A 26,881-nucleotide genomic window follows, 5' to 3' on the forward strand; every position below is an offset into this window, starting at 1 on the left:
TTTTGAATTTCAATTTATCAGGGTTAAACAGAGAACAGTAAATGCCTTGCCCACTGAATTCCAATACCTGGTTAACTTAGTAGTTAACCTGAAGTCAAAGTGTAGGGATTACCTTGTCTCCTTGCCACCTAAGACTCAGCTCATCCACATAGGCATGTCTCTCTTCACACCCCCGACCATAACAGAGGAAATATCTTTCTCGTACCAAAGGGTCCTGTATCCTGTGATGCTTCAGTTCTTTTTCAGAGGCCTCTCTCCTTCTCTTTGTAAGTCTCTCATTTTGCTTGTGGCTTTTTACTTCCCTTTCAACTTCCATTCGTCTGTTTGCTGTGCTTTTCTGCAATTTCTGTGTTTAGAGGTACTTCATGTCTCTGAACTAAAGAGAATTTTGAATCTTTTATCACCATACAGGCGGAGGCTCCTGGTAACCTCTTTTCCATTACGTAAATGCAATGTCCTGTCTGTAGCCCAAAGGGACCTGTGTAGCATTCCAGTCTATACCTGCAGATGTCTCCTGATGTCAGGAAGCTCCTGCCCCAGGAAGTGCTGCTCACTCAACAAATGGTGGGAGGAAGAAGGAGAAGGAGGCCTGCCCAGTAGAGGGGTTTAATGGCATCCTTGGGAGAGACTACCAAAGAACAGGGTCACAAAGTGGCACAGAGTCCTGGTCTTTCTTTTCTTCTCCCTCTCCGGTCTCCTTCTCTCTACCTCTTTCTTCCTCTTATACTCTATAGACTCTTATTTCACTTTCTCATCACGGTGTTCTTTTCCACATCTTTACAACCCTTTAAAGGCATCTTCTCTCTTCTCAGGATCCCCTCAGAGAGGCTTGTTAGCTCTCCTAGTAACGATTATTTCGCCAGTTGTCTTACTTCTCAGTGTACTCTACAAAAACACTTGTATGGTATAATAATTGTCAGGCACTGTCTTGTCTAGCATTTTATTCAGTCTGTCATTTGAACTGAGACACATTTTTTGTCATCCTATTTTTCCAAGATGCTCAGTTTATATGCAACATCTCATGTAAATGTGTTTTGATTGTTTCACATAACTTTCTGTATGAATGTACCACTATTGTAACTGTATTGTTAAATAATATGCATTAATTGTACGCAGTGATTTAGTTAATTGTAATAATGACATACATAGCTCGTGTTTGGCTTTTATTCTTCCTAAGGAAGAATAGGATAATGAAGTCTGCTGTGTGTCCACTATCACATAGTTGATCAGTTGACTTCCCGCCTAAGGTTCTACCTTATAAAATCCACTGATGCCTACCATTCCTTCTTGTAAATTCCATTGCATCCTATATTTATTTTTGGTGTATTTGTTTTGTATGATTTATCTCATTAGCAGATACCAGTTGTTCCACGGGTTACACAATGCAGATGGAACACATTTACATAGCTGCAATCAAGTCAACTCTAAACTCGGGTGATGTGAATAGAGCAATATTGTGCCTTCTCTATGTAAATGCATTACCTTCCAATTTATTTTGTCATCAAACAAGCAATTTTTCAATCAGTGCAACTTGTGCAAATCAGCACTCAGAATATGAATTAAATCACTTAGCATATATTTTAGTGCCCAGCCCCTCTCCCTGAAAAAGAAAAAATATTGAGGAAAGATGACAGGAAAGCAGATTTGTCAAGAGGAAAAGTAATAAATGAGTTGAGCTTCAGTCTGAGAAAAACGAATGTGAGGCAGAATGATGGCACACACATGTGATCCCATCGACAGGAGCTGAGGCAGAAAGATCCCCATTCAAATACCTCTCTGTGCTGCATAATTAGACTGCCACTCAAGAAGTGTGCATGTGCTGTGTGCACATGTAGGCGTTTGTATGTGTGTGTGTTTCTCTGTGTCTGTGTGATTGTGTGTAGAGTAAAATAAATCTATTGGCAACATACATGATTTTGTCAAGCACAGAAACACAGTATCTGCCAAACTACTTTATCTTTGATAATTGTCCTAATTTTTTTATGAAGCCCAACTCATGCACACACATTTGAAAAGTAAGACATTGTAGCAGGAATGGTAGCTTATGTTTCACTCCCTCACAAAGGGAAACAAGTTTGGTGGGCGGGCTCAAGCCAGCTTGTCATGTGTCTCGCTTCAGCTACTGGATCTTTCTCAGCAATGGAGCCCTGCAGGGCTGCTCCCATTTTCTCTAAATCCTCCTCTGAGGAAAATCAATTCGCTTGTTCTAAGACGACACCATGATTTTCTCTGTGAAACCACAATCATTTAATGGAATTCTGGCCATCCTTAATAACCCCAGCACCCAGTCAGAATGAGATACATTTGCTAAAGTAAGATTTTGATGTAACTATTATGAAGGATTGAAATGAACCAATTAGCTAGTTAGATAGTTAATAACCAATTAACTAGTTGCTATTCAATGATTAAACATATAATTTGATAAAAGAACACTTGGATAGGAAAGCATTGTAGTAACCATAGGTTATGTGATCTGGCTGGCATTACCATGCCTTACATAAACCCAAGATACCCTAGAATCTGGATGTTGTGTGAAGATGGAAGTGATCTGAATGAAAAAAAAAAACAAATGGAAAATTAACCCAGAACTTGTGAAGAATTAGCTCCTGGTACCGAGGAGGGTATGTTATTTTTAATGAAAGCCTTTGCCATAGTAACATTTGAGCTGAGTAAGAGTTAAAAGCAGAGAAGTGTAACTAAGGGAGGGAAGGACATTCAAAGTAGAGGACAAAGCTTGTTGTACAAAGGCATTAAAAGGAAAAGACGTAAGTGTGGCTGGAGAGCACAGAGTGGGAGAAAGGAGAACTCTTTGCAGAAAAATGGAGGTGATGACTCCTGACTGCTTTCGTCTATGGATCACGGATGGCCCAGGCAGGGAAGGAAAGCCAAACAATCATACTCACTTGTTCCTCATGCAGAACAGCTTACAGACAGTTTCCAGAAGTCCTGGGACAAATAAGTAGTTATTGAAAAGAAAGGTCTTGTAATCTTGGACCATTATATCTTCCCTGAGTATCCAAGAAAGACAGGCGTGATGTGATCATAGAACTTTGGAATCTGAAGCAGGATTGTTGACCGAGACTGCTCGTTTGTTCCCTGCCTCCCAGACCAAAATAATTACACAGAAACTGTATTAATCAAATCACTGCTTGGCCTATTAGCTCTGGTTTCTCTTTGGCTACCTCTTATACTTAAATTAATCCGTTTCTATTATTTTGAATTTAACCACTAGGCTCATGGTTTACCTGCAAGATTCGGGCAGACTCTGGTGGGGTGGGGGGCAGTTGTCTTCTCCTTTGGCAGTGGCTACATGGCATCTCTCTGACTCTGACTACTCTCTCTGTATCTCTTCCAGCCTGACTATATTTGGCCCTGCTATAGGCTTCTTTATTAACCAATGGTATTCACAGCATACTTAGGGGAATCCCATATCACAGGGTGATCATAAATTTGAGAACAACTTGGCCTAGACAGTGATAATCCTGTGAAAGGAGAGAGAGCAGAGTTGGTAATGAAAAAAATAACTATCCAGTAGTCATTTAGTATGGAATACTAAGGGTAACTTGACAAAACACCTCTACTCTCCAAAGACACTTTCATAATGTACTGATTATGTTTTTATTTTGTGGTACTATGTTGTACATGTCATTTTTACCTATTCTTTGGTAATTTTGTGTATTCTGGTATTCATTAACCTTCTCAAGTCCTCACAGATCCTCCCCTACCACCCTACCTACATAGCTTGCTCTTTTCTCTTTCCCACTGTCTCTAAAATTTGGAATCTAATTTGTAGCGAGTGACTACTCCTTTACATGGAGCCTGCCACACAGTGTAGTTACAACATGAAGTGCCACTCCATTGAAGAAAACTAACTTTCATTCACCCGGCAGCAATCATACTTCTTTGGCTATGAATGGATCCTCCTGCCTACCTTCTCTTCTGCATGCTGGGATTTTGTCTGCCTTGAGCTTGTGCAGACTTTGTTCATGTAAGTTCATATGTGCTTCTGCCCTGCTCTGTCTGTAAAATACTCCATCCCTGAAGTCTCCACCTTCTCTGCAATCATTCCACCCCTTCTTATGTATAGATACCCCAAGTCTTGACGGCAGGGATATAATGAAGGTGTCACATTTAGGGATGAGCATCTCAAATTCTTTTACTCTCTACATGTTAAACAGTTGTGAGTTTCGGTGTTAATTAACATCTACTGCAAGAAGATGTGTCTCTGATGATGGCTGAATAAGGCACTGATATAGGAGTATAGCAGTAAGTCATTAGGAGTCATTTTGTTGCTATGTTCATTTAGCAGAATAATAGTAGTAGATTTCCTCCTGGATGCCATGTAGCCCCACCAGAGAGAATCGCCAGACAGAACTTTAACCTGGTAAGCCACAGCCATGTGGTAATGCACAGATTAAAAGAGATGGGTTAGTTTAGGATATAAGAGCAAGCTAGAAATATGCTTAGGATATTGGCCAAACAGTATTGCAAATAATATGGTTTCTGTGTGATTATTTCATTGCTCAGCAGCTGGAAACAAACAAGTGGCCTCCTACTATACTATGTTTTTGTCCCTTACTTACATAGTATTTTTTTTTATTTTTGACCATGTGATTCCAGTTAAAATTTATATATTTAATATATCTAACATAAATCCATATATATTTATATACATTTACATATGTGCATCAATATTAAGTGTAGACTGAGTATAAGACAAGGTAAATATAAATATGAATTTAATACTTTCCTTTTTAAAAGCTAATTGCATTGAACCTAGATATGGATTCTTAATTTAAAGTCACTTGTATTTGTATGAAATATTTTTGCAATGAATAAACCACATGAGATTCATGTAAATTTTTCATTTAATTAAATAAATGCCCCTGTAAAATACTACATGAAATAAAAGTGTTCACCAATATTTGTAGCAATAATGTTTGAACAAACATGAAAATTCCTATGCCAGTGGAATATGTAGTGTGTACTTTTACTTGTTAATAAAACACAGCTTTAGTCTGGGTATGGTGACACAGAGGATCTCTGTGAGTTAGAGGTTATCCTGGTCTATATAGCAATTGTAAGACAGTCAACACTGCTTAGTGAGACCGTCTTAAAAAAGAAAAGGAAGGAAGAAAGGAAGGAAGGGAAAGAAATCCAACCTAATAAACATAACCAATATTTGACTCGTACGGATTCACTCCCAGTTACACTTCCTCAACTCCCATTAGCTCTCTCTTGAGAGTCTATGTTGCTTTTGATTGCTAAAAGTACTTCATTTATTTCTTCTGGTCAACTGGAACAATTAGAAATTCTTTCTGTGTGATTAGAAGATAATTTGAAAACTAAATCACCCATTACTCTTTTACCATAGCTAATACAGAGACTGTTGGACAGTGTGAAACCTGGTGGGTCTCATGAAAATTATTTACTAATCTTTGACATACATTATGCCCTTTTGTTGTAACAACCTCATAAATGAGAGTCTATAAGAATGAACTACACATAGTTCCTGAGTAAAGATGGATGAATACAGTCAGAAAGGTTAAATTCAAAGTGACTCAAAATGTCTTTTTACGTCCAGAAAACTTGACTTTCAAATTAGACGTCACTTATTTTTAGTTACTGTCATCTTGGAAGGGACCACTTGTTAATTAGAGTCTTATTGCCATCCTCTGTGGCCCTGTAGAAGTCTACAGCACCATAATTAGGACTTTTCTCCTAAGGAAAACATTATAATAGACACCCCACCATGCTTATGCTATTATAATTGTGTGTTTAGCTCTAGAGATCATTATAATTTATCATAAAACTTTAATGTTAATAAAATCAGCTGGAAGCAGGCCCTACTTCTATCCTTGATTACACCATAAAGAACTGTATCTTAATTTGAGCCTTCCCTTTTTTATTATGTTAAGTTAAAGTTTTAGGGATATCAAGGGATATAAGCACCATAGCTCAGTACATCACCAAGTATTGCCCATGACCTGTATTAAAGAAAAATCACCAGGGCCTGGGTTAAACAAGCGAGACCTTATTCAAGACCGTTACAATAAGGAGAAAAACAGAACTCAGTTTCACTGAAACAAATGTTGGGGGAGTTATTTGTTTTATTTATTTGGTTTTGGTTTTTCCCTGCCTTTACACTGTATACGTGTAGAACATACAGGATGCTTTTCTATGCATATACACAGTGATTTATTTGTACTAATTTTGACTTTTTGAAACTATTAAATTATAATAACACTATTTTCTTCTCCCTTTCTTCTTTCCAGCCTCTCCCATGCACATCTCCTTGCTCTCTCACACTAATGGCATCTTTAATTTTCAACCACAAATACACTCTCACTTTCTCAGACACACAAACACACATTATTTTAAAATTCATATAAATTAATATACACATACATTCCTAAATACATAAGGAAATACACACACATATTATATATATATATACATATATATATATATATATATATATATATATATATATATATATATATACACACACATTCCTAAAGACATAAATCTGTGTAATATTGCCAGTATGTAAAAGTTATCAGGGCCAACCATTTGGTATTGGGTAACCAACTGGGAGGGCTCTTCCCTGGGGAAGACATTTCTTTCTTATTTTTTCTCATCTCTCTGTAGTTCTTTACCCAAGGTTAAGGCTTCTGGAGGTTTGCCCTTCCATATTTGCATGTCCGTTGGTGTCATATTAAAGGTCTTGTTTAGGCAGCCATGCTGATGGCAGTTCATGGGTAGCCTCCTTGATGTTTCTAGACAGTCTCACTACAAGCTTCCAGTTCCTCTGGCTCTTTAACCAGCCAAGTAAAAATACTCCCAGCATATTTCATGCTGGACAGCTTTAAACTTGTTTCGTACAGCACAGAGAACAATCCATGAGCACTTCCGATCCTTAAAGTGTAGAACTTGTCTAAGGGTTAAACAAGAAATTAAAGAGCAGATCTCAAAACCAGACATAATCCCCTATAGGCAGGTAGAGTCAGTTCATAACAAGCATGTACAAATAAAGGCTTCTGGAAGAACAGAGCAGTGTATGGAAGAGTTGATTTTTCTTTTCCTTAATCAGTTTAAATACTCCCCCCAAAGCCATTAATATACTACATCACTTTAAGTGTATCTACCCCATTTTCCTGCTGATTCTTAAATAGAAGATTCTTGGCATCCACACACGTGGTGAAGGCCCTTCAGCCAGCAGTCATCCCCATTCAATGTGTTTTTGCTGTGGTCCTTCTAGTCCTTCATTTATTTGTGCAGAGATTACTAATGTTATGGACTCTGGCTGGATTAGAAAAGTTTAAATTCTGAGAAACCAGTTCACCTCTTAGTAGCACAAAAAGAAGTACATTGCTCGCTTATACATTTCCTTCCATGTGAATGGCTACATCAATTGCTAAAATAATAAAAAGATGTATGAGTATTATCAGCCTTGATAAAAGAGTAGCAAGACTACTTAAATTAGCACAAGGGCCTTAAGATATGTGTCATATATTTACAGATACATTAATCCTGAATCAACATTTCTTTTTACTTCAACCATTAGAACACTGGTTCTCAACCTGTGGGTCATAGCAAACTTACAGTTATGAAGTAGCAACTGAATAATTTTATGATTGTGGTCACCACAACATGAGGAACTGTATTAAAGAGTTGCAGCATATGGAAGGTTGTTTGTTTTTTTTTTTTGTTGTTGTTGTTGTTGTTTTCTGAGACAAGGTTTCCCTGTAGTTTCTAGAGCCTGTCCTGGATCTAGCTCTTGTAGACCAGGCTGGCCTCGAACTCAGAGATCTGCCTGCCTCTGCCTCCTGAGTGCTGGGATTAAAGGCGTGCACCACCACCGCCCGGCTTGGAAGGTTGGGAACCACTGTTGCGAACTATTTTTTGTGTCTGAGGATGTGGCTCAGTTGGTAGAGTGCTTGACTAGTATGTGCCAAGTCCCAAGCTCAGACTTGAGCACTGAGTAAACCAAGCCTGGGGGCTTGGCCGGGAGCCCCAGTACTTTAATGTATGAAGGAGTTGTCCCTGGAGGAACCACGTTGGCATCAGCACATCTCCAACAACCTGTAAACTGGACCGGATATAGGAAAGTGTGTTTTAAAGAAATAACAAAGACAAAGCTTATTTCCTTTACAATTTTCCAATTTCTAGTACTGCAAAAATCTTTGACTTTGTTGTTTGGTAAAATAGAAAGTCCTGAATGGCTCAGTATCAGAATGTATTTTTCGTGGGAAGCATTGTGTACATACATGTCAAACATAGAAAGGTGTTAGTTTTCAGATCCAGGTTTCAAACTCCCATGTAAATGATGAGTATGATAACATTAGGAAGAAGGATTCAAGTTCAGCTAGAGTCCAGGGCATAGGCAAAGAACATTCCAGCCTGTGATGACTTCCATAAGATCAAGTGCAGAGCCATTAATTTAATGAAAATGTAAATTGAAGGCCAATTGCCTTCTCTTTTTAGAAGATTTCATTTTGGCTGTAGAGTTTTATTGGTATAATATGAACACAAAATGTCTCTAAAGGGTTGACTCATGATATCAAGTTAGAAAATAGCAAATATTAAGAAAGTCCATTAAAGTGGCTACAATTTTAAAAATGGGTTATTGTGTTTTAGACATTCTGGTTCCTGTATTCTTTACAAATATTTTGGAGTATATGCATTCAAACTAATTTTAAGTATTTTACAAAGAGTCAGACCTACCTACTAGGAGGTGGTCAGCTAGAAAAGCGTGTGTCATTTAGATCAACAATTACAGTGTGATCAGCCAGCAGAATGACCACCTGTCAAAAATATTCAGCTGCTTAAAAATGTGTGTGTGCATGTGTGTGCGTGTGTGTGTGCGCGTGTGTGTGTGCGTGCGTGCGTGCGTGCGTGCGTGTGTGTGTGTGTGTGTGTGTGTGTTGTACTGTATCTCACCCTGGGCAGTTTCATAAGGGCCGGAACTGTACTTTGTTTTTGTGATTTCCCTATCTGTAGTAAATGACACCTTTAGAAACGAAATAACTGTAAGTGCATGGATGGCTATAGCTGCAGGAGAGACAGGCAAGCTGCCAGGAGTTTTGTTTCAGGACAGGTGTGCTAATGAAAGCACAAACTCAAGATCATGAACTGCTCAATAAGACCACCAACTCCAGGGCAAATTGTTGGTCCAAAGAAAGCTAACAGACCAAAGAAGGAGGCTGTCAACATCAAAGACCATCTTTCCCAGTTTTCAGGTGTGAGGTTTATGGGGGAGTCCTGAGAGGTATGTCAGATGGGCAGGTAGCAAGGATGTTACAAAGATGAAGTGCACTGCATTTTTTCAACTCATAAAGCCATACCATTAGTTTTTTAGTCTGATATGTCTAAAGAAAGATTACAATTAGAAAGTCATATGACTCATATCTTTCTAGTCTCTTTTCCAAGAAATAGTTCTGCAGTAATTTTTTCTAAATGTAAAAGGCATCTCTTTTTAGAGGATGGTATAAATAAAAAAAGAACATTACCAGTGGCTTGGGGAACAGAGAAAGGCATTTTTTTTCTCCCTGGAAGGAAGAAGCCTCTCCTGTATGAGATAATAGAATACAACTTTTCACGGAACATTTTATCCTCTTAGATGGTGTGGTGATCTGAATGAGAATGGCCCTCATTGGCTCATATGGTTTGATACTTGTTCTGCAATTGGTGGAAATGTTTGGGGAAGATTTGGAGGTATGGCCTTGTGGACATGTGTTACTTGCGGCAGGCTTTAAAGTTTCCAAAACCCGCATCATTCACAGTTACCTCTGTCTGGTGTTTGTACATCAAGGTGTAAGCTATCAGCTGCTATTCTAGCACCAAGCCTACCTGTTTGCTTCAATTCTCCTCACCTTGATGGTCATGATCTCCAAGTCTCTGGAAGAAAACTCAGAGGTGTTTTGTACAGATAAACCACCAGGATACCAATGCTATATGCCTCTGCTGCCAAACAAACCAAATCAGTGGTGCTAAACGTTAACTAAAAGCAAGTTGAATTACAGGAATTACCTAAATCCTCTTTCGATAATATTCAGGCAAAGAGGCAGGAATAAATTGTCACCTTATCATTAAATCTCCTATCTCGATCAAATCTCCTATCTCAGCTTTTTATGTAGTCCACATTTATGTAAAATAGAATATTTCTACTATAGCCTCAGCAGCTTTATTCTCCGACCCCCTTTCTCCTTGCCAGTTCCATCTCTTCCTCTGCCAGCACACCCACTCTTTCCTTCCATTTTCCCCTATTGCTTCACTTCTTCATCTGAGGCAGAGTTTCTCACCATGTAGTCTCGCTGAGCTAAACGACCTGGGAGCTAGAATTTCAGGCATGCACTGTCACCCCACACTTGGCTTCCATTATCTTTGCTGACTATCTTCTGTGTACATGGTCCTGCAGTGTATTTTCCTAGGTGTCTTACTCCATAGTATTTTAAGTCTGCAACTCTGAACTGTACATCATGAACACAGAATACTTGCTCTACAATCTTGAAAATAAATCTTGTTTCTATTTCAGAATGTATTTTAACATAAACCTTTCTGCAGGCCCAACTGCACATAGGCCTGCTGGCATTGAATAATGACCCTCTTTCTATTTGTTAGGAGGTGGAACATATTGTCACTCCTTGTACAGCTCTCCAAGTTTCCCTAAAGTTTGCTAATGATGCTTACTAGAGACTTACCAAGTAGCAGAAACTAATAATGGAAGCAATTTCTGCCTCCTCTATCTATTTCAACTCTTAAAACCCATTGTCTATTACTTCTTATGGTGAACCCTGACTACTTAGAAGAAAATGAATTCACTAGTGAAGACAGACATTATCTTAACATTACATCTGTCACCGATAGGTGTATATGTTTACAGAGTGGCACCTTGAAGACACTTTTTACCTCTTTTATTGTGGCTTGTGGGTACACTAAAGGACAAAGTAAATGGGAGATTTTGCTTGACAATTTATGAAGAAAAAAATTAAACGGCTACCTGGAAAGTAAAGTCAGCGGGTGTCAGGAATGTTTTCACAAGCTATTGTGGGCCATGACTCAATTACAGCTTATAGCAATTGGTAATTCAGATATCAACCCCCTGAGAAATTTTTCTCTGATGGAGAAAACCTGCCAGTCAGGGCCTGCAGGGCTATTGACTTTGAAAACTGTAATTTTGTTTGTGATAATAGCTATGATATCTTCAAATTACCATGCATTTTCATGTATGTGTGTATGCAATACCATGATTACATCTCAATCTCATGGACACACATATATCTGTGGGTGGTCGGGAAGATGACTTTTCATTTAAATATATAATTTTGACATGCAGAATATATACTAGGACATGCCTCATAATTAGATCCATTTGTCCGCCAAGCATTGCAGACACTTAAAAACCTGTCTTATTCCTTTTACTCTGACTAACTGTACATAGCTCATTTTTACCTCAGTGCAAGTTCAAACTAGACTAAAAAACTTTTTGTAAATAGGTTGCAAGTTTAAAATGATAGAGTTATATACAAGATCAGAATCACAAATGTCTAATCTAGGTTGCTACACAAAGCACCCTAAGAAAAGCATGCCAGTTCTTCACTTGCTAGTCTGCTAACCACAGACCTATGTCTGAAAGTTTGTCATCGGGTATGGTGTGCCCCCTGGTCTGGTCAGTCTTATTCCTGAATCCTTGAAACCCTTGTGCTGCCATGGTAAATGGTTCACTCCTTATTTGTTTACCCTAGGAATGTGCTTTTGACCAATGAGAGGTAACTCTTGTAGCATTTTTATCGCTTCAAGGCTCCTGTAAGGGAGAAAGTTTGGAAGTTAGGTGGAGAAGAATCAATGAGGAATTAGAAGTAGGAAAGGAGAATTAGAATAGAAGCAGAACAATAAAGTAACAGCACATGAGTGAGAGAGTTTGTTTGTCCTCAGATACCCAAAGTAAAAAGTACTGTTTCGCTTGCTGTAGCATCATATGCGAGCCCTGAAGAGGGCCTTGGTGCAGGACCCCAAATGACATCATTATTTTAGATAACCAATTATTATTTCTAACTATGTGTCAGCAAGTGTGTATATGGCACTACTAGATGTGTGTCAGCTAAGTAAGGCATAGAAATGATAGGGCAAATTCAGTTACTAATTTTTGGGACCATGGTTGTTCCTAGGTTTACTAGAGTATTAGTTCACTTCTAACAGGATAGTTTTAATTAATAAATGGGAAAGTTGTTTCATTAAACTAACAGCAGATCATAGTAGTTGCCATATTCTCGGTAGATGCACTTTAAGAACTGCAACAGTGGACATCCAGCACTACAGATGAGTTGCATTCCACGATCCCATGCTGTTTTCATCATAATAAATGCTCAGCATCCACGGTGTTGTGGCACAAGCACAAATTTCTCTTTTCGTTCTTGACAGTGCAATGGGTAGGTTTCTTTCTTAGCCTATATCTCAACAACTTCTTCATATTTTCCCCTTTCGTTACTAAGTCAAAGTCCTTTTCATATAAAGGAATTGCTTTGTGGCTGCTTTTTCTTTAACTGCTATGGCCAGGATCACTGCTCTTGTGCCTTCTGCCTGTTGTCAAGGACAAGTGCTATTGAAGACTAACATTACAAAACCATGAGGCTTCATCTCATAATCCATATAGCTGCTCAAAGAGTGGCAGGCTGGTGGTACATACGGTGTGGCTCTGATGGACAGAGGAATGATTCCTATCCCAGAGAAGGACATCATAAAATTTCATCATGCCACAAAAACTTATCAATTTTTTATTTCTTTGATATCCCATTTAATATTCTTGAATTGTGGTGGAACACATGGAAATTCAAAATGTGTAAATTAAAGCCATTAATAGCATTATTATGAGTTATTAAAAACAGAAATATGATTGATTGGGTCATCCCTTTATGGCCCTAACTCTTTGTGTTTGCCTGAGGTATCAGATGTTCAGAACATACCTCACTGAGAGGTCTGCAACAGTTATTGATAGTTAACAGTTGTGAGATATTTGCTGTGTGGCTAAAGTATTTTTGTGCAGTATTGAATATATACTATATAGAAATCTTCATATCTAGGCATAGCTGTGAGTTACCTTGCTTATAATCTGACAACTATTTTTCTTCTAAGGTCTTTTAACTTCTGAAACTAAAATAGCTAGAAAAAATAAGATGAGCTCTGTTTTAATGGCATACGGCACCCATGTGAGTTCACAGTTTGAATTTCAACCAAGAATGAACTAGCTAGTTAAACAAATGACAAGTTCTCTTTGAAACTATACAGGGTTAGCACATGCCTCACCCTAAAATGGATCGGGGTAACTGTATTTGAAGGGATTCTTGCAAGTGACAGCACCGTGGCTTCATAACTGTATGGGGAGAGCCACAGCCCTGGTATCCTCCGAGCTCTGATGTGGCTGCCCAGCGGTACTGCTGTTTCTTGCTCTCTAAAGCAGTCCTCTCTCTCTCTCTCTCTCTCTCTCTCTCTCTCTCTCTCTCTCTCTCTCTCTCTCTCTCTCTCTCGGCTCTGTCTGGTTGGAAAGGTATCTTTTTCTTTCTTTGAGATATAATGCGGGAAACAACTAAAGGTTGAAAAGAACCTTTTCTGTTGTTATTGTTCAGGAGAGAAATCTTGCCCATATACACAACTGACCCAGATGTAAATTCTTATAACAAATTTTAGTCAGAGCGTGGTGTGAATCTCTTTCAGGGAATCAGAGCACCATGTAAAATAAACGGAGCTACTTTTCACATTTATAGTGTACAGTTCTGTAACGGCAAGGGCATTCACATGTTACATATCAGATCTCTAGAATCTTCTTTGCAAAACTGGATCATTGTATCCACTCTCTATCAGCTCCCATGTCTTCTTCCTCCAGTTCTTGGCATCTACCATTGTTGTTGATTTTATTTGCTTAACCAGATTACTTTAGATAATTCCAATATGTGGATGCATCAGGTAGTAGCTGTGTGTGTGTGTGTGTGTGTATGTTTGTGTGTGCATGCACATGTGTGTGTATGTGTGTGCACGTGCACGTGTATGTGCTGGCTTATATCACCTAGTAATGTATTCTCAAATTTAAACCATGGTGTAGCAGCCACATGATTTCAAATAAAAAAAAAATCTAAGCTTTTGTGGCTTTAAAATAAAATCTAAAAACACAAATGACTTTAAGCAAATTAAAGTCATAAAACAAACATGAAGAAAGTGCATAGGACTGAAAGTGGCGCTGCCTGCTTCACATTTTCAATTTAAAATTCATTAAAAGTGATGGACTTCCCAACTAAAGAGACACAAAACACTGCCATGTTTTGTACATGTGCAGCCTTGGGGCTACAGCTTTTTCAAAATCTGCTTTTAATATACTGTGTGACAATCTCTTTTAAGAAGAGAAAACCATGAGGGATGCGTTCACCCACTGAGACGGCAGGACAGAACTAATGGGAGACCACCAAGTCCACTTGGAATGGGACTGATGGAACATGCGACCAAATCGGACTCTCTGAGGGTGGCTGATGGTGGAGGCTGACCGAGGAGCCAAGGACAATGGCGATGGGCTTGGTCTCTACGACATGGACGGGCTCTGTGTGAGCCTTGTCAGTTTGGTTGCTCACCTTCCTGGACCTGGGGGGAGTTGGGAGGACCTTGGACTCAACATAGTGTAGAGAACCCTGATGGCTGTTTGGCCTCAAGAGGGAGGGAGTGGGGGTGTGGGTGGAGGGGAGGGGAGGGAAGGGGGAAGAGGAGGGGAGGAGATGGCAATTTTTAATAAAAAATAAATAAACTGGAAAAAAATACTTTATTTCAACTTTTGAATTGTAGTTATTTTCTTAGCTGTCTGAGATAGTGATGGATTCACATATGCTCCTAAAAACAAGCGTCTGGGCTGGCTATCTGGGGGCCTGTGCTGTTGTTTGCTTTTCTTTTGGTTTGTTTTGTCAACTCTAGAACCTCAACTGAAAAGAAAATGCCTTCACTGGGCTGGCCTGAGGGGCATTTTCTTAGTTGGTGACTTATATGAAAATGCCAGCCCATGTGGGCAGTGACATTTGTGGACAAGTGGCCCCAGAGTATATAAGAAATCAAACCGAGATAACCAGGAGGAGCAAACCAGTATGCAGTGTTAACCCACAGTTTCTGCTTCAGTTTCTGCCTCCAGGTCCCTTTCTTGAGCTCTTGCCCTGACTTCTCTTCATGATAGGCTGTGATCTATAAAATGAAATAAATCTTCTTCAAGTTGCTTTGGTATTTCATCACAGTAATAGAATCCCCAACTAAGGCAGCATTTTATAGCCTATAATTAAATTTCACAATCAGCACACTGATATCTGCTCACCTTACTCAACTCTCTCAACTTGTGTGTGTGTGTGGGGGGTTCCTCATTCTTTTGTTCCATGCAATTTTACTCCATATTGAACAGTTAATTTTTAAAGCAGAATTCACATATTAATTGTGCTTATTCACAAAGTACTATTATTTTTATAATTATGTGAAAAGAATAAATGATGTGCGAAGGGCTTATTCTGTTATGCTTACACTAACTCAATGATTTTGACTGTTTCTTTACTGTATATCCTATGACAACTTTAAATTGTTTCCTATAACTGTAGAATTAAATGATGTTTTTCTAAAATTACTTCTTATGATTTAAAGTCAAGCTGTGCCTTCATTGTGTTTCTTTTCCCATAGAGAAGTAGGACACACTTTATGCACATTTCTGTTAATATTTGAAGACAGCTCTTAAGGAAGAATAATAGCATTAATTGGCGAAACCGCTATTCCCCTTAGGACTTCTATTTTCTCTAATATAGTAAAATAAAAGAAGCGTCATTAGGCATTTTCATTAGGGCAGTGGTACTCTCCATTTAGTCATTAGTATTATATAACTAAATAACAGAAAATGAAATAAGTTTCAATATTCACAGAGCAAATTATGAAGTCTTTAATACACGGTCACGATTATGTTTTACATTGTGTTAATGATTCATTATTGTCTTGTAAGCTTTCGCAATCATTCTGTGGACTATCCACTTCCTAGTAAAAGAACCCCTCCTTGCCCCTGTTCTCAATTTTATATTAAAGAAATATATGCAAATGCTTGCAATTTAGAGGATCATTTCTTTTCAGAAAAGCGTTGTGACAGCTGAGAAAAAAATCAGCAGAATGAAATGCTTTCTTGCACAAATAAATTAAGGGAAATTTCTCCTTATTAGAGAAAAATTAATGTCATTGTCTGTCCTTAATGGAGAGCATCAAAGATATTCACAGCCAGCTTTCCCAGTCATGGCCATCTCTCATTTCTCCTTTATTTCACCAAAGACTTCATGATATGAGTTGTCAGTTTGCTAGTTTTCAGGTGATAAATCAAATGATATGTAAATTTTTCTAAGGAAAATTTGACCAAGGCCATTCTTTTTCCGTATTTGAAACTTTCATTAATAACATTAGAAAAAGCAAACGTCCACAGAAGTGAGTATATTCAAAATGTGATTACTATTGCAATTATTATACGGCGTGGACTTTTCTAAGCACTTCAGACAAACCTAGTTAATGCTGACAGTGCTCTGCGGGCTACATGCTTTGGCATACATGTTTGAAGAGTGTTTAAACCAAAGCATTGTGAAGTAAGGAGTCTGTGTGAGTTCACATGGTTCTGGTTCTTCGGCCTCAGGGCCAGGTCCATCCTTGATGGCCTGGCTTCTGTTTAAGAGCTCACTTGCAAGGTATACCCACTGACTGAGTTATGGTGAGACAAATAGATAGAAATAGGTCTCTTATTCAGAACATATAAAACCCCATAGAAAAGAAATAGCAAATGTTTCTAGACTAGACTATAGGAGGTCAAAGCTATTAAGAAATGCAAGAGGAGAATTTCTGAGTTCTCTGGCGATTGGAGTCTCTACTGCATGGTTCGTAAAGGTGACCTTATTTGTGATGCGATTTTTTTTTTTTTTTTACTGACAGAATGTAAGAAAGTGAAACAGGAAAATTGGCTGGGGAAGAGAGGAGAAGATCCCCGGAAAGCAAGTGCATGCACTCCTTATAGCAGAAATGGATGGTGGAAATAGTGCTTGTGCATGCCAGGGCCATTTCCTAAGTTTAAAAACAATATGAACAGCAAAAACTATTACTTCTTTCAGAACTCTTTAAAAAGGTGTGTTGGCAAATTCAACCTTCCTCAACCCCTCCCAGATCCATAGCTGCCCTTCCCTACCCACTCAACTTTGTCTTTTTTTTTTTCTTTTTATTCTCTCTGCAACGCCTATTAAGTCAAAATTGTTCTGCCCATATAATCTTGGATGTATGGACTTTCCACTGGGGTGTGATCAACTCCTCAGGGCGGTGCTCTTAAATCTATTTCTTCCTTCCCAGCAACTACCAGTTGCTAGTAGCTATTTGGCAAGGGATAGGACTTGGCGCTCACCTCCCTCTCACGTTGGGAGTTGGTGATGTGAGCTAGCGTACATCTTGTGCATGACTTTATCACTGTGAGGTCGTATGTGCAGCTACCTGTGTCTGGAAGAAGCTCTTTCCTTGTAGTCATCCACCACCTTTGGCCCTTACCCTATTGAAGATAGCAGAAAATGGAAATATCCCCCCATACTTGTGGGTTGGCAAGATTAATATTTTAAAATGACACCTACCAAAAGCAATATTCAGACACTTTTCCTAGGAAGTTTTCTAACAAGACAGGTGTGCCTAATATTTATCAAAATTATATGTATGCAATTAATTACTAGTTTAAATCCACTTATTCTAAACCTATATGCAAAGTGGTTGAAATATCATGCAAGGCTTTGAGATTTATAATGAAAAGCAAGACTGCCTGCCTTTCCCAACTAATGATTTACTCATTAAACTATTTCTATTTTTAAGAGCCTTTTTATTTTACATCATCTAGTTTTTATTTCTTTACTACAACCTCTTTCTCTCATTCTCTCAATTTTATAAAGTTTTTTGATAGCATTTTTTTCTGTCTTATCCAATTAACCATTGGGTTTATTTTTTTCTCTTAGTTCCTTTTCATTTAGAAAGAGTTTTCAATCATTTACTGATCTTTATAAATTAATTCAAAATTAAATTATTTTACAACATTCGTATGAGCTTATTAAGATCTTTGTATGAATGGAATGGTCATCATCTTTTACAAAGAAATTGCTAAGAAAAAATAATTTTTATGTTAATCATCCAGTTGGATTCCCATGGATCAGGATTGTTAATCAACGTAGAGCCTTCTCTCACTCTACACAAATACATCTTACTCATGTCCCCTCGTAAAAAACAAACAATATCTTCAGTCATGTACATATACACATACATGTTGTTTCCTCTCACCAACTTCTCCATGATAATCAGTTTAATTTTGCTTGTCTTTCATGTCCCTGTTTTGACAGTGCCTTCCTTTTTCTTGTTTTTTCCTCTGTTGGTAAATCAGATCGGCTAATAGTTTTCTGAGAAATGTTCTAGAGATATTTCTTTTTGAACTAAGGACATGACCTTATTATCTCCTGCTGTTGAGACAGGCAGTTCAGGGTTGACATCCTTGTTCCATCAAATTTTGAAACAATCATAACAATCATTATCTTGGTTTTTTTTCTTTTCTTTTTTAAGAAGTCCAAAGACATTCAAGTTACTAAGCTTTTTCTTTCTCTTCTCCTAACAGACTTCCAGCATATTCTCTACTACAAGATCTTAAATTTTCATGGATTTACATGCCATGAGTTAGTCCATCTTGAAGGTTTGGGGAAATAAGCCTTTATAGTTTGGAAAGACCAGCCCTTTATCTGTTGCATCTGGGGGTAGTTTTCATGAATGATTGTGTTGATAGTTCTTTGCCTGTTTCTTTTGTTGATTTTCTGAAATGACTCTCATCCGGCTACGTACAGACCTCCCAGATGGATCTGTCTGTTTTCTAAATTTCTGTCAACTGTATTTTACATTTTATGTGTTTGTTTTAACATTCTAGATTCTTTAAAATCACCCTTAATGCACATCTCTTTTTCTTTAAATTTAAATTTCCACTGTTCCATTTAATTTTTGCTGTGTTTTGTCTATGAGTGACCTTGGTTTATATATAGATAGAAGTGCAATGGAGCAGATGATGTTATGTATATATCCATCAGCATGACCTTATGTTACAGTAATAATTTCAATACCCCCTTTCATCCTTCTGATGAGAGTTACTTATTTTTTCTTGTTTATTTGTTACTAAAGTCTGTTTCTCTAAAGATTGCTGGTGTCTTGGATAGAATGTTTAAAATTAAGGGCAATGAAGTCTGCAGAGATAGCTCATTCAGTACAGTGCTTGCTGTGCAACCACGAGGATCTGAGTCTCGATCCCCTGCTCTCTTGTAAAGGCCTAGCAGAAGCACAGGTTTGCAAACCAAGAACTGTGGGGCTCAGAGGCAGGAGGATCTATGAGGTTTATTGGTTAGTCAGCCTGATCGTAATTGGTGAGATCAGGTTCAGTGAGAGAGTCCGTCTCAAAAACTAAGATGGCATTATTCCTGGGGGTAGACTTCCCCCAAATTTTGTATTCTGTTGCCTCTGCATTTTCACAACTGTGTTTCTTGCCACTGTGTTCAACATAGCAAGGAAACAGAACCAGCCATAAACAAAAAAATGAATATGGGACCTGGGATCTATGGAAGGGAGTGGAGTAGCAGAGAGTACACAGGTAGGGGAAAGGCTCGTCACAAGGCCACCTCTTTAGGAAATGTCCCTATGCTAACTAACACATTCTATGCTGGTTCGATTCAGGGAGTTAATAATAGTAATACAAAGATACGAAGTTAGGAGGGAAACATGCTGTGTGACAGTAGGGGAGGCTAGGGGTAGGGACTGTTGAATACGTATGATCAAAGGATGCTGTGTAAATGTATTTTAAAGAATAGACAAAAGTACCCCAATTATTTATCCCCCCCCCCGGGTGTGTGTGTGTGTGTGTGTGTGTGTGTGTGTGTGTGTGTTCATATACACATGTGCTTGTGAGCACACAAACCTGCTCGTGAACATGAAGGTCAGAGGACAATGGACTACTTGCTGGAGTCTGTTCCTTCCTTCTAGCTTGTTCATTATGGTTGGCAGCAAGCACCATTGCCACCTGTACTGCCCCTCCTGCCACAAAAACACTTCTTTGAATCGTCTCTTTAGTGTGTCTCCTGGTATCTTACACTTGCATGAGACCTACTTTTTTTCCTTCTCACTTTGTTTTCTTGTCTGTGACAGTTTACATTTTACGTTTAAATCTACAGGCTGATGTCTCCTCTCAACATCACATCCCTACTATCTTATATTTCTGCTTAGTTTGCTAAATGTTTTCCTCAGTTCCATAGCTTATAATTTTTTTATGGGATTGAGGGAGGTGGCAGTTCTTTATATTGGTTTTTCAACTGGGACTTTGTATCTTTGCTTTCTTAGGAAAATGACTTGTCTCAGAAAGAAATACTTTTAACCAGGCAAGACAATCACCTTAGATTTATCTTGGAAGTGTGTTAGAAACAGTTCTATATGTGCTAATTTCAACAAAGACAAGACATTGATTTTCTCTGCAGCCTAAAATTACATCTGTTCCATGGGAAAACCTCCCATGTGTTTCATATCTCCCAAGCCTCGGTGTTTTCTATTTCTTTGAAATAGATGTTGAATCCAGGGATTGATTCTACCTGAGTTTTTCTTGTGAGTGTCTGCACCCAAGTTATAAACTGAGGGCTATGTGCTCAATATTTTTAGACTATTTCTTTTCCTAGCTCTCTGTGAACTCTGCCGTCTGCAGGAATTTTCACCAACAGCATTGCCCTGCATGGCCTTCTGTGACCATTGCCCTGTGTGGCCGTTTGTCACCAGTTGCCTCCTGATGGGCTTTCTCATCCTCAACCACCCATGGAAATCCCCCACATTTTCTTTGTGAACAATATCATTTTAAATTAGAATTGGTTGTATTTTCTTTTCAACATCATTCTTTTTAAATAACTTACAGTCTGGGAAATTTTTATTTTGCAGTTGTGTGGCTTAATGGTATCTAGTAAACTGGTACAGTTGTATAACCATTTTAAAATCTCATAAATCAGCTTTCCATTATTCTTATATTGACCTTGTGTCTATTTAAATACCCAACTCCTCCCTGTATATCTAAAGGATTTTGAGGTTTTTCTTTTGCATATCTATGGTCATTTCATAAATTATGCAAACTATATTTCCATTACTAATAAATTCAAAGGCAGAGGGAACTTAACATAGTAAAGTGTTGCAATAGTTCATATTAAACCATTTTTGGACATCTGTTGTTTTTTTTTCTGACTTTTCATAATAAGTTTTTCTCATAGCCTCTCGGACACTGAGGTTGTGGGTGACTTAAACCATTGTTACCATTACAGTTGTGATTATGTTATTATATCATGGTGCTGCCACAAAGTCAACTGATAGTTAAAAAAACAATGAGCAAATTCAACTATAAGTTGTATATCACATCAAGCAAGCTCCCATAATTTTCAAGTGTAAACATTACATTCTTTTCTCAGGTTTTGCTGTATTCCATATGTAATATGATATGTACCGTGTTGTTTTAACCCTATTTTCATTGTTCTTAATAGAGTTCTAATTAGTTAACTCAATCACTATAAACTTTAATTTGGTGAAATAATCACAATGTCCTTTTTTGTAATTTAATATGCCATAGTACATAAAATACTTAAGCACTCACTCTATGTAGCCAAATTTCAAATTGTGCCCTGATGAGCAGGAAAATAAAGGAATGTTTTAACTGGGGGTGCAATCCTCCTTCTCTGAAGAGTCCTAATAAAAAAACCACAATTTCAAAATAAAGTTGCTGCATCCTTGAATAGTTATTTCCATGTAATTATTGTTTACTAAGGACTCCCTATTAGATAGGCTACAATGTTAAAAAGTCATGCATGCTTTTTTCTTTGTTAATGCAATTTCAATAAGCATTGAAGTAGTTGGCATTTTATCTTTGTATAGAGGAGAGAAAGGATGAAACAGACTGACTATGAAATTCCCTAGACAATTCAGAACCTAGTGTTAAAAACCCTTGTATACTTTGTAAAAAACTGAAACGGTCCTGTACTTTGGCTATACATTACTACACCTGTAGCACCCATGCCCCCACAAGATGGTATGTGAGCTGGGAACTAAGCTGGAGACTTAAAAACACACAGACACACGAAAGAGACACGAGTCATCCTTGATACAAGAATGCCAAGTTAATTGTGCTCAGGGGAAGCTTATATGGGGCTCTGACCACGCCCCAGCTCTCGGGATCTTTCAGCTGCAGACCCACCAGCCTGCCATCAAGGTCTTGTACTCAGAGAAGCTGCAGGCTGCTCAGAGCAGAGGAAAACAAGTTGTTTTGCTCAGAGCAGCTGCAAGCATAGGGAAAAGAAGCCACTCACAGGGAATTCAGGATTCTGGGGTCCACAGCCCCCAATAGCTCCCAACAATACTTAATCTCTGTTGGTTCTGAAGTATACCTCTTAGATTAACTGTCCAACCTAAATAATAAATTTAACCTCTTCAAATATGAAAGCAAAAAATTTGAACAATAATCTATATACCCCTTAATAAAAAGTATATTGAAGATACTATCGTAATTTCTATATTACCTGAAGTATGTATAAATGAGCTGATTTTGAAAATGTTTCCTATCCCCTGCTAGATACGAAATGCTACCAAATAAAACCACCAGTACAGAAATGTATTACCTCTTTTTGAGTCATTGACTAATAGGGTCCTATAAAATCCCTAAATGCTGTGGTTACCCTCCACAACATGATGGTAATATCCTGTTCCTCAAGACATCACATGCTTTCAGTATAGAAGATGGAGAAATCTGACTTGGGCTCCACAGGAAGCTTACTTTCTTTCTGCTAGCATCCATAATGCTAGAAGGTACTATACATGCTGCCAAAGGAGAAAAGTAATAATCCACCTCACCCTATGAACCTTGTGAGCTATAATAATAACCAGTCTGCAAGATATACACACTGGTACAATAGTGGCACATGATAATCACTTTTCAATTGGATTTAAGGCCACCTCTGTGAGATGAAATACTGATGTTGTTAATGAGATCAAGAACTTGAGACTAGATAGGTTAGGTGCCCAGGGGAACACCTATGACTATTATTCTACTAGATGAACATAGCTATACCATAACTCTCAATGACATATTACCATGTTCATAGATCAGTCTTTCAGCCCTTGCTAGAGAAGATTCTTCACCCAGTAGATTTTATTTGTGTGGATGTGGTAGAACACTTTTGACTCCTTTCCTAGGAAGTAATGTGAGTTGGGCTTTTGAATACTGATTTTAAAAATGTGTATCTTCACTTACGTTTTGGGGTTAGTAAATTCTTTATAGACAAGCTGAAAATTTTCCTGGTTCGGAGGCTGTCAATCATGTCTAACTGGATATAACTTGAGATGAGCAGTGTACATCAGCTTCTTACCAAGCACGTTCTTAGTGAAGCTGGTATACTAGGACAGTAAATGTTCAAGGCTCATCTCACGAAGAGCCTATTCCTGCCATGCCAAGCAGTAGACCTGTTTTACTCTTCAGCAAACATCCTCTTAGAGATATCCACAGCATGGTCACTGCAACTCTTTCCTTCTTAAGGGTCTCCTAGGGGGTTATGGAAATATTTGAATGATTTGGGACTGGTTTTGGGAGAAATAAAGATACAAAATACTTGAAAATATATAAACCATTGATTTACAGTATCCCCCCCCATGTGTTTAGCATTTGTTATCTGAGTCCAAGTTGAATTTTTTTAAAAAAAAAAAATGTTGATCTAATTAGAAGCAGAAAGTAAAATGGTTGTTAATAGTAGGGTTGAGATGAAAGTTTCACTGACACACTATGGTCAAGGGCTCTACGATACAAAATGGAGGATGAGGTCAATAATAATGTAGTGTGCTTGGAGGGTGGATTTCATGAAATGATACCTATGATATAGCCGATATGGTAATTAGGTAGGTTTAATTACTCCCACTATTTTTGAATACTTTAAAACCTCATATTATATATGATAAGTTCAACTTTATCTGTTTTAGAAGTAAAGCTTGTTATTTCATATAAGTATAATTTTATAAAGCTTATTAACAACATAGTGCCATGTTAATAAATATTTATTAAATATTTTCATTTAAATGTTTAACTATCATGCTCGTTTTCCTTTCCACCTTACATTCTGGTTGCCTTTGCTTTGCAGATGCAGCAGCTGTTCCATGAAAACTATGAGCACAACCGCAAGGGTTACATCCAAGACCTTCACAACAGCAAAATCCACGCGGCCATCACACTTCATCCGAACAAAAGGCCTGCGTACCAGTACAGACTGCATAATTACATGCTCAGCCGGAAGATCTCTGAGCTCCGCTACCGAACCATCCAGCTCCACCGGGAAAGCGCCCTCATGAGTAAGCTTAGCAACAGCGAAGTGAGCAAGGAGGACCAGCAGCTGGGGGTGATGCCCTCTTTCAATCACTTCCAGCCACGGGAGAGAAATGAGGTCATCGAGTGGGAGTTCTTGACGGGGAAGCTGCTTTACACAGCTGCGGAGAACCAGCCCCCTCGACAGAGCATCAACAGCATCCTAAAGACAGCCCTGGATGACACCGTCCTGCAGGTAATGGAGATGATCAATGAGAATGCCAAGAGTCGGGGCCGACTCATAGACTTCAAGGAAATTCAGTATGGCTACCGCAGGGTCGACCCCATGCATGGGGTGGAGTACATTTTGGATCTGCTACTCCTGTACAAAAGGCACAAAGGGAGGAAACTGACGGTACCCGTGAGGCGCCACGCCTATCTTCAGCAATTATTTAGCAAGCCTTTCTTCAGAGAAATGGAGGAACTCGATGTCAACAGCTTGGTGGAGAGTATAAACAGTGGCACTCAGTCGTTAGCGTTCATATCCAACTCTCTAAAGATACTCTCTTCTCTTCAAGAGGCCAAAGAAATGGGAGGGCACAACGAAAAGAAAGTACACATTCTTGTTCCCCTTATTGGCAGGTACGATATTTTCTTGAGGTTCATGGAAAATTTTGAAAGTACATGTCTTATCCCAAAGCAAAATGTAAAGCTGGTCATCATCCTTTTCAGTGGGGACTCTGGCCAAGACTCCAACAAGCACATTGCGCTGATACAAGACTATCAGAATAGGTACCCTAAGGCAGAAATGATGCTGATTCCCATGAAGGGAGAGTTTTCCAGAGGTCGTGGTCTTGAAATGGCTTCTTCTCAGTTTGACAACGACACGTTGCTGCTATTTTGTGATGTTGACTTGATCTTTAGAGGAGACTTTCTCCAACGATGTAGAGACAATACAATTCAGGGACAACAGGTATACTTCCCCATCATCTTTAGCCAGTATGACCCAAAGGTGACCCACATGGGAAATCCTCCCACAGAGGATGACTTCGTATTCTCAAAGGAAACTGGATTTTGGAGAGACTATGGCTATGGAATCACCTGTATTTACAAAAGTGATCTACTGGGTGCAGGTGGATTTGATACCTCAATACAAGGCTGGGGACTGGAAGATGTAGATCTCTACAATAAAGTTATCCTATCTGGCTTACAACCCTTCAGAAGTCAAGAAATAGGAGTGGTGCACATTTTCCATCCAGTTCATTGTGATCCTAACTTGGACCCTAAGCAGTATAAGATGTGCTTAGGATCCAAAGCAAGTACTTTTGCCTCAACCATGCAACTGGCTGAACTCTGGTTAGAAAAACATTTGGGGATCAGGGACAATCGAACTCTCTCCTGACAGTCCAGGCAACACTTATTGCCTTTTGAAAGGGGAGTTTACCTCAGTGTTGGCTGTTATTATTTTTATTTTATTATTGTTATTTTATTGTTATTGTTATTGTTGTTGTTGATATAATTTTATTTTGTCGCTCTGGTCTTAAAGTACTCTTGGTTGTCTTCCAAAGGGTGTTTGTTGACCTCAAGCAAGAAGAGTCTGAAGTTCACTGATATTTCACAGTCAGCGTTCCACTGAAGTCAATACACGTATTACTTTTCTATAACTTTCTTTGAGATTGAGTTAAATCATGGCAATCAAATGACCTTGGAAGCTCATTCATCACAAGAGACAGCTTAGAAGAATGTTCTCTTAGGGCTTAAAGATGCAATATTGACTTTTTCTTTTGTTTGTCAACTTCAATGTGATACAAATATTTACTGGTGAAAGGTACCACAAAAGTGCTTTATGCTTCCTATGGGGAAGGGACTCTGTGACATACACTTGAGTTTTGTAATTTATACAAGGACTTAAATATATAGACAATAATTTTCTTCATCGTTAGAATTTTTAAAGTAAATGAACACCTATGATTGTATGTTTATTTTTTAAGAAAAAGTTTTAAAAATTGAGGAGTACTGTTCCACGAGCAACCGGTACTGGCTACCCTGGTCTTACAATTACGAACTCCTCACAAGTGTCTGCTACAAATGCGAAGGAACTTTATTTTCTCAAGGAAATATGATTTAATGAAATATTCATGTACATTTTAGAAGCTTTATGAAACAATGTCCTTCATTTGCTGGCAAGAAGATAAAACATGACAGAACCTGTTTATTTATAATAAAACACAGGTATAACCGTATTCTTTTTCAAAAACATTGACAAAGATCTGTTGTTTCCTTTCTGTCTTATTTGATGAAATTTTTGAAGTAGTGTTCACCAAAATATTCTGACTTCACTAGATGGGAAAAATACAATGGGATCATGGGAAGTGTATTGTGTTCTGCCTTACTCCCAGCCTTCATAAGTGATTCACAATAATAAATTCTTGATTCAGTAATCCACCATCTGAAAGGAGACTACTCTCTTCTCTGTCTCTGAAGACT

The 26,881-nt window shown here is 38.3% G+C and overlaps 1 protein-coding gene across 1 annotated transcript in view; it reads left to right on the plus strand.

The window, feature by feature from the left end:
• The window catches only part of Chsy3 (chondroitin sulfate synthase 3), a 220,363-nt gene extending 193,702 nt beyond the window's left edge, over positions 1–26,661 (plus strand). Inside the window, exon 3 of the mRNA XM_038330970.1 lies at positions 24,234–26,661. Within this exon, the coding sequence (XP_038186898.1) occupies positions 24,234–25,796 (1,563 nt within the window). The 3' untranslated portion in view covers positions 25,797–26,661. The remainder of the gene's footprint in view (positions 1–24,233) is intronic.
• Positions 26,662–26,881: the final 220 nt, after the last annotated feature.

The sequence above is a fragment of the Arvicola amphibius genome, chromosome 5 (assembly GCF_903992535.2).
Source record: "Arvicola amphibius chromosome 5, mArvAmp1.2, whole genome shotgun sequence".
NCBI classification, from domain to species: Eukaryota; Metazoa; Chordata; class Mammalia; order Rodentia; family Cricetidae; genus Arvicola; species Arvicola amphibius.